This window comes from Homalodisca vitripennis, unplaced genomic scaffold (assembly GCF_021130785.1).
Source record: "Homalodisca vitripennis isolate AUS2020 unplaced genomic scaffold, UT_GWSS_2.1 ScUCBcl_4702;HRSCAF=11046, whole genome shotgun sequence".
Taxonomy (NCBI): Eukaryota; Metazoa; Arthropoda; class Insecta; order Hemiptera; family Cicadellidae; genus Homalodisca; species Homalodisca vitripennis.
Window position 1 is genome coordinate 12939 of NW_025780806.1, and position 7710 is coordinate 20648.

Genomic DNA, 7710 nt, shown 5'->3' on the forward strand with positions numbered 1-7710 from the left:
AATCTCAGTTGAAAAAGATGATTTCATAGCAACCTTTATTGTGGAGGAATATTATTGTTCTTCTCACTTGATAGACCTTTGTTAGACCAAAAAAAATGGCTATCTCAGTTTCATTTCAGCAAAAATGGAATGTTATCCTTTTACATCTCACCGATTCAATTTTTGTTTTTTTAATGCATCAGATCTTTTTGCCGCACCCTGTATAAAAAAATTGAAGGAGTTAACAAACTATCTTTTTGAAATGATATTTAAAATTTGGTTATAAAATATGCATATCAACATTCATGCGACCCATCCAGAACGTCTACAAGTAGTTCCACTCATCAGTCATTTTTGCCTTCAGGAGACTGCACAAGACACAGGAGACAACGTAATAATATCAACACCCCATTCAGACCAGGACAATGACATCCAGGACTTAGATATCACAGCACCTAAATGACGATTATTTTGCAATAGGCTGTAATGAGATTAGGTGCTATGAAGCCGCACCGTTTTACAATGAATTACATTTGCCAAGAGGTACAATTTTTGTGGACCAGGAACGAATTTACCAATACGCTTATCTAGGAAGGCTTTGTCCCTTAAGGCTGGGTTCACACTGGAGGAGCATTCTGTCTGAGACAATCGTCGCGAGTCATTTTGTTGGAGCATTTTGACAGTTTGCTCCTCCAGTGTTCGGTACCTCCGGACAAGCACCATTTTGACTCGAGAGTTAAATTAAAAATTAGTTGGTGCGCTACACTTTGGCGTAGCAACACGTACAACATGAGTGCTGAAGAAGTAAATGTTGCATTGTGCTTATGGGAGTTTGTAAAAATGTTGGATATGCCTCCGGAAAGGAAGCATTGGGTTCACCCAATTAATGAAAAGAGGGATGTGAAATCTCTTATATCAGAACTAAAGAGTTTTCCAGAAAAGATTTACAACTATTGCAGAATGAGTGTAAAGAATTTTGAGGAACTGTTGGACAACATAGTTCAAAACCACATTACGAAGAAGGATACGAACTGCCGTAAAATTATAACAGCGGAGGAAAGACTTTTCATTACTTTAAGGTACAATACAATACAACAATTTTATTGCTTATACAAAAAAATTACATTGCAATGCTAGAGACACAAAATATTTGGAAATACTAACCTAACAATAGTAATTGAATAGCCTAATGCATCCTCTGGGATATGTTTTTACATAAAAATAAAACATACCTACGTAGCCTATAAATATTGAATTAAATTGTGATATTATTTCCCAATTATTATTATTGGTACATAAACTCATCCACACTATAAAAACCATTTACCAACAAAAACTCTTAATTTCGATTTATTAAGGTTAGTTGTTGGTTTTTGGTTGGTTTTACTTTGCTTTCCGGCATGTAATTGTGTTTAAAATTGTTTTACATACATTACCTACATTATATTGTAATATGTAATAACAATTTATCAGTAATTTTTAATAAAAAAAAAGGATCACGCACGATGCCTGCCCGCTGCTTGCTCTTTTAGAAAAAAAAATTAACTCGAGTAGTTCCAAATTTGAAGTCCAGATCACGTCAGTGCCCCTGATCACTAATAGGTAATTCTAAGCAATATATGACTGTCTGGCGGTTGCCTGCTCCCTATAACTGCTTTTCGGCAAGAAATTCTAGTCATTTCCTTTTCTAATTGACTATTGGAACATTATATTGTAATATGAGAAAAATCGAGGTTGACCCATATATTGCTTAGAGTTACCCCTAAATATAACGTGTGCCATGACAAAAAAAATTGTTATCTCCAGCGACTCCCTTAGTGGTATACAAGCCATCAGCGACATGTTTTCTAAACACGTTATCATCCGCGATATATGGAACTCTTTGTTTTCCCTTTAGTCCGAAGGAGTTGCTGTCTTTCTTGTCTGGGTACCTGGACACATTGGAGTATCCGGAAACGAGCTGGCAGATAGAGGAGCTAAAGAAGCATTGGAACTCCAGCCTTACACCGCAAGGATGGTTTCTTCCGACATTATCCCGGTGGTGAAGGGCAAACTGAAAGCCAAATGGAATACCGATTGGCAGGCAGTCGTTAACAACAAGTTACGACCAGGCCCGTAGCTAGGCCCTTGGAGGCCCCGGGGCAGAAAGTCCATTCGGGGCCCCCCTTTGTTATATATTTCGCACTTTTTTTAATTAATAGATATAAGCATACAGTAATTGGATCTTTAGGCTTAGAATTTATGTGCATTTTTTTTTATTATTATCCTATTATTATTATTATTACCTTTTTTTCTTATTAAATCTATAATACTTAATTGTTTGCTTAAACTATGTTTACAAATTTCTACGGTAAGTCATAAACTGGTAATGATTTTATATGCAAATTTGTATGACTCCTGGCCCTGGTGCCATTAGTATTGGTTTTTAGAGCCATTATTTTTTTCAGCTTACCATTGTGATTGGTATTCTATTTATAGTGCTGAAAGGAAAATGAAAAACATAATTATTTTTTCAAATTTTATTCACAATAGATAATAAATAAATAAAGACATAAGTGTGCTGAATGTCTTAAAACTTTTTAGTCTCTTCTTAGGCCTACATCCAAGCAATGTAGTTTAGTAGATAAACATACAAGTAATATCATTAATTATGTAATACCTTTGAATACACAATAAATTGTATATTTATTTATGGTGTTTATGGTAATACTGGTAATACCATTAATTATATATGATCAATGGTGGTAATACCCACTCATTCTCAAGTTTAAAATTGCCCAACTAGTTTGATAGTGAGAATGCAACTGAACTTACTAAAAAGACTTTCTTCTTGACTTGACACTAGCAAAAACATCAATAATTCGGTCAAAATCTATTTTTCGGGCTCTGTCATTTTCAATACACAAAAGAGCCAAATCAGTGAGACGTTGTTGGGACATGGAGCTTCGCAGGTAGTTTTTGATGAGTTTTAATTTTGAGAATGATCTCTTCTGCTTTGGCTACTGTCACAGGGACTGTGAGGTACATAAAGCATGCTGTTAGTACATCCGGGTAGGTTGATGCTAGGGAACTGTTTTCAATGAGTAGGAGATTTGCAACTTCTTTTACTTCTTTGAAATCCTTTAATTTGGATTGAAAAGCATTCCTTACTGATAAAATCTGAGCTTTGAACAATGGCGTTACATCATCTGAAAATCTGCTTACAAAATTATCAGCTTCACAACGCAGTTCTTCATCTGAACATGAGGCCAGGAAAGAAGGGTGAACAATTTTATAGGCATCAATCACTTGCTTCATGCCTTTTAAAACGGTTGTCAATTTGTGACACTATAGTATCAACCATTGGGAAGAATATTGTCACTCTGAAATTGCTTTTAGGATCTGTCAGTCTTTGGTCTTCACAAAAGTTCATCAAAGTGCTTTTTTACCTTTCTTGCACGTTGGCCAATAAATTCATGGGTAATCGTAATCCCCCATTTTGAACATACTTCTTCTGCTTCACTACAGACTTCTTCAAAGGACCAACGAAGTTCGGTTACTTTCAATAAAGCATTGCCTAGGAGATCGTACGCTGTCATTAAATCAATAGATTCCGTTTGCAAGGATTTTTGAGGCAATGTTTATTTCCCCTAATATTTTGCACTGGACAGTCAAGAGCAAAACAAAACTAAAAGATTCTAACCTTTTTTTGAGCCCCTCAGCTTCATTCCTTTCCTTTGGCTTTTTGCTTGTCAAAAATTATTTTATTTAAGGCTTTCATTACATCACCGAACCTTTCCTTTAAAGCGTACACAGCTTCATATCTCCCTGCCCAACGTGTAGGGTTTAAAGTCTTTAATGTTACCTTGTCTTTAGGAACAGGAGCCTTCGGATTCTCTGTACAACCAGAAACGACTTTTAGTTCTTGCCACCGAACAATGCTGTGGCCAAAAAAACTGTAAATATTTTGCACCGTCTCAAAAAATTGTGCTATTTCTCGATTGCATTCAACGGCATCTTTAAGAACCAGATTCAAATTATGGCTGGCACAGTGAATGAAATAGGCATGGGGTGCAAGTTCTTGGATTCTCTTTTGTACTCCATTATACACACCACTCATGACCGATGCACCATCGTATCCTTGTCCTCTGCATTTTGTTATGTCAAGGCCTTTTTCTGAAATTGATTTTATGATGACGTCTTCTAGCCCCGAAGCGGTTTGGTCAGTAACTGCTGTGAAAGATGTAAACGTTTCACAAATTCTCAACTCACAAGGTTTTCCGAGTTGGTCATGGTCAATCTTTACATAGCGAAAAACTTCGCTTAGCTGATCTACTTTACTTACATCTTGTGTTGTGTCGTAAATTATGGAGAAAAAAGGCGCACTCAAAAGCTCTTCTTTAATTCCACTAAGCACTTCACTAGCCATCAGAGAAATAATTTCATTCTGAATTGTTGGACTGAGATAATTAAACAGTACCACTTGGCCTTGTAATTAGATCTTCTAGGATAGTGTCATATTTTGACAGCAATTCAATCAATGATAGAAAATTACCTTTATTTCTATCAGTGATATGCCAACTGTCTCCACGAAAAGGAAGGTTGCATGTTGCCAACATAAGGGAGACATCTAAGACCCTCTTCAAAACTTTCCTCCAAAAATTCCGCTCCTCCTTCAAACCTTTTTCTAGTGCATCGTCTATTGAGCCATGACGTCGCCATTGCTCATAAACCAAGCAGGAATCAGCATGGTGCTGTGAATTCTCATGTGTCTTTATGCGATCAGACAAATGTTTCCAGTCCCTTAATCCTGAATCCCATCCTCCTACAGGTCCTTTCTGGGGAAACAACCAGCAAGGTTGGCAATAAACACAATCCAATTTGGACGAATAGCACAACCAAGTTCTTTTCAGTTTGAGCCCAGACTTTGACTTCAGGGTAAAATAATTGTCTGAAAAGGACCTACCTTGTTTTCCATCATATAGAAATGGGCCAACTGGTTGATAGGGTCCTAGTCCTAATTCAATAATTCGTTTTTTCACCTCTGGATCGATGATCTGGTCTGGAAAATGGGGTTCTCCGGTGTTTAAACAAGTTTCATTAATTTTATTCGTCCGGCTACATTCCACCTGTAAGTAGATTGCAATCATTAGTATTTTTTTCTTACAAACATGATCATAACAATAGGGACTTACTGTAATTCCATGTTTACATGGAAGTAATACTGTTTACTTCCATGTAACCATGGGATATTTTATCGTAGGGATTCCATGTTTAGGGCGATAAAACAGCATATGTTGTTATGTTGAAAAATATAATATAAGTATTCTGTACTTGGCATGTCTACTTACTTGATCATTTACGCCGATCAGTTCACTGCTTGACGTAGGACTTGTTGGAGGTTTGGCACAATTTTCTTGTTGATGCCCTAGCCCTAGGCATGTTACTTCTTCATCAATACTTTCTTCAGAGTTATCTTGAGCTGTAACTTCCTCTTCAATCTCATTTCCTGGGACTGAGGCTGCAATAAAAAATAGCAAGTCAAAATAACATTAAGTTACATATAACATATAATTTAAAGCCAATTTTAATAACATTGTAAAGATATAATAAAAATATATAAAAATATATAAAAAATATATAAAAAAATATAAAAAGAGTAGATACATGGCCTCAGAAATAATGAATGTGCAAGCGAGTGTGGTGCATTTTTTACATCATATTATCACAAAAAGATATAAAATTACTATGATAGATATTCATGCTGTGCTGTTGTGCATGTATAAACAAATAAAATACCTACACAGAAAGAAGTAGAAACCAAAGGAATCATAAAAATCACATAAAAAATTAAATAACCACTACACAATAGTAGGTAATATGTAGCCTATATATGACTAGTGATAAATTCACAAACAAACATTGCTTATTAGATTAGAATAGATTGCAGTCTGAGTCAGACACAGTGGTCTAAACTCAATCAAACATCCAAACTCTAGTTAAATGTTAACACAGTTAATTTTAACATAGTTAAATTTTAAGATATTAATTATATAGTTATTGGCCAAGCTAATTAATTAGGCCTAAATACCGTATCTAAATTCAAACCACTCACCAATTATTGGTCTAGTTTCAGTACTAGATGTAGATGTGACATTAGTACTTTTAGTTGTAGTAGTACTAGTAGTAGGACATAACCAAGCAGATAGGGTGGAAGAACACTTTGAAGCATCCTCTTCTCTTTTCTTCTTGTCTTGCCTTTTCTTTGCCCCACTTTGATAGCTTCTTTTCATTTTAACAAATACAAGAATAAGAATACAAATTGTATAACACTTTAACACCGTAACAAACGAGTAACGGACGAACGCCAAAACGTCAGTTTTTGGTGTTAGTTTACCATCAACATAACATAACCTTATCCGGGCTGTCTGTCACTAGCTCACTAGTCGTAGTCACTCTCACTGTCGTCTGTCAGCTGTGGCAGAGGCAGTCGGCAGACGGAGCCGTCTACGTCACGTCGACGTCAGGACGAGTTTATTACTGTTGGGGATGGGGGGAGAGTAAGGTGAACTAAAAGTGCAAACTGCATTTCTTTAATTGCGTAACAACTGACAGGCTGATTGATAGTCTGTCTATTTTTGTTACGAAATCTCTGTGAGAACAATATCTGTCCATTATTTTATATTGAAAAAGCTATTTAAATATTTTTTTATAAAGACATTTTGATGATTCGATGAAATATCCCTACGACCCTACAGTAATCAATAAATTTCACATAAACTTTAATTTCATTTTCAATTTTTCCACCTTCATTTGGGGCCCCCCCTGGCCGGGGGCCCCGGGGCAATGCCCCGGTTGCCCCAGCCTAGCTACGGGCCTGGTTACGACGTATTAAAGACTGCGTTGGACTCTGGGAGACAGCGAACCTCCCGAGTCGTCGTGAGGAGGTTGCGTTGTGTCGCCTGCGGCTAGGCCACACGCTTCTCATAAATGGCTTCCTCATGAGTAGAGATGATCCTCCGGTCTGCGACACATGTGACACTGTCATTACTGTTAAACATGTGCTTGTTGACTGCCCTCGCTACTCGGTACATAGGCGCAACTCGAATCTGCCGGCTTAGTTGAACGATATTCTCTGTGATGACGAGACGGCAACTCTAAGATTGCCGTGTTTTCTCAATGCAACGTTGCTAATTAATAAAATTTGATATTATGTTAAACTTATTTATTCCGATTATCCATTGTTGTTAATATTTATAAATATTTATTTATCATTGTCAAGACAGCTGCCAAATTAGCTCCTTTATAGCTACCTTGGTGGGAGTAAAATTTGTTAAGTTTGCACAGTTTATTTAATTAATGTTATGTATCTTGTCCTTATTTATGTTCTATTTATCGTTTTAGCCTCTATATGGGTTATGACCTCTCTATAGTCTTTCCCTTGTTACATTTATTGTTATCTAGTTTTAAGTAGTATTATTTAAATTACTTACTCACCTACTTGTGATTCCTATTTTTTTTTTGTTATATAGAATGTAATCTTTATTTACCTAATTGACACCACCAAATACTAGCAGGTGCCAATTCTTTCTTGAGGGCGATGATAACCGCAGCGTTTTTTGCCCCTTATAAAAATGGAACTAAAAGAATTAAAATATCTTCAGTACTTTGATACTTATGACATTTTTCTCACATAGGTTTTTTGTATAATTTTTTATGAAAATAATTTTTTCTGAAGGCACTTTTCAAAAT

General features: G+C 36.0%; 1 protein-coding gene across 1 annotated transcript; it reads right to left on the reverse strand.

Annotated features, from left to right (window-relative positions):
- Nucleotides 1–4427: 4427 nt before the first annotated feature.
- On the reverse strand, nt 4428–6508 carry LOC124373033 (zinc finger MYM-type protein 5-like). The gene is made up of 3 exons (XM_046831440.1): nt 6074–6508; nt 5310–5479; nt 4428–5087 (listed from the first exon to the last, which is right to left on the reverse strand). The coding sequence occupies exons 1-3, from the start codon at nt 6249–6251 to the stop codon at nt 4428–4430; spliced, it is 1008 nt and encodes a 335-aa protein (XP_046687396.1). The 5' UTR covers nt 6252–6508.
- Nucleotides 6509–7710: the final 1202 nt, after the last annotated feature.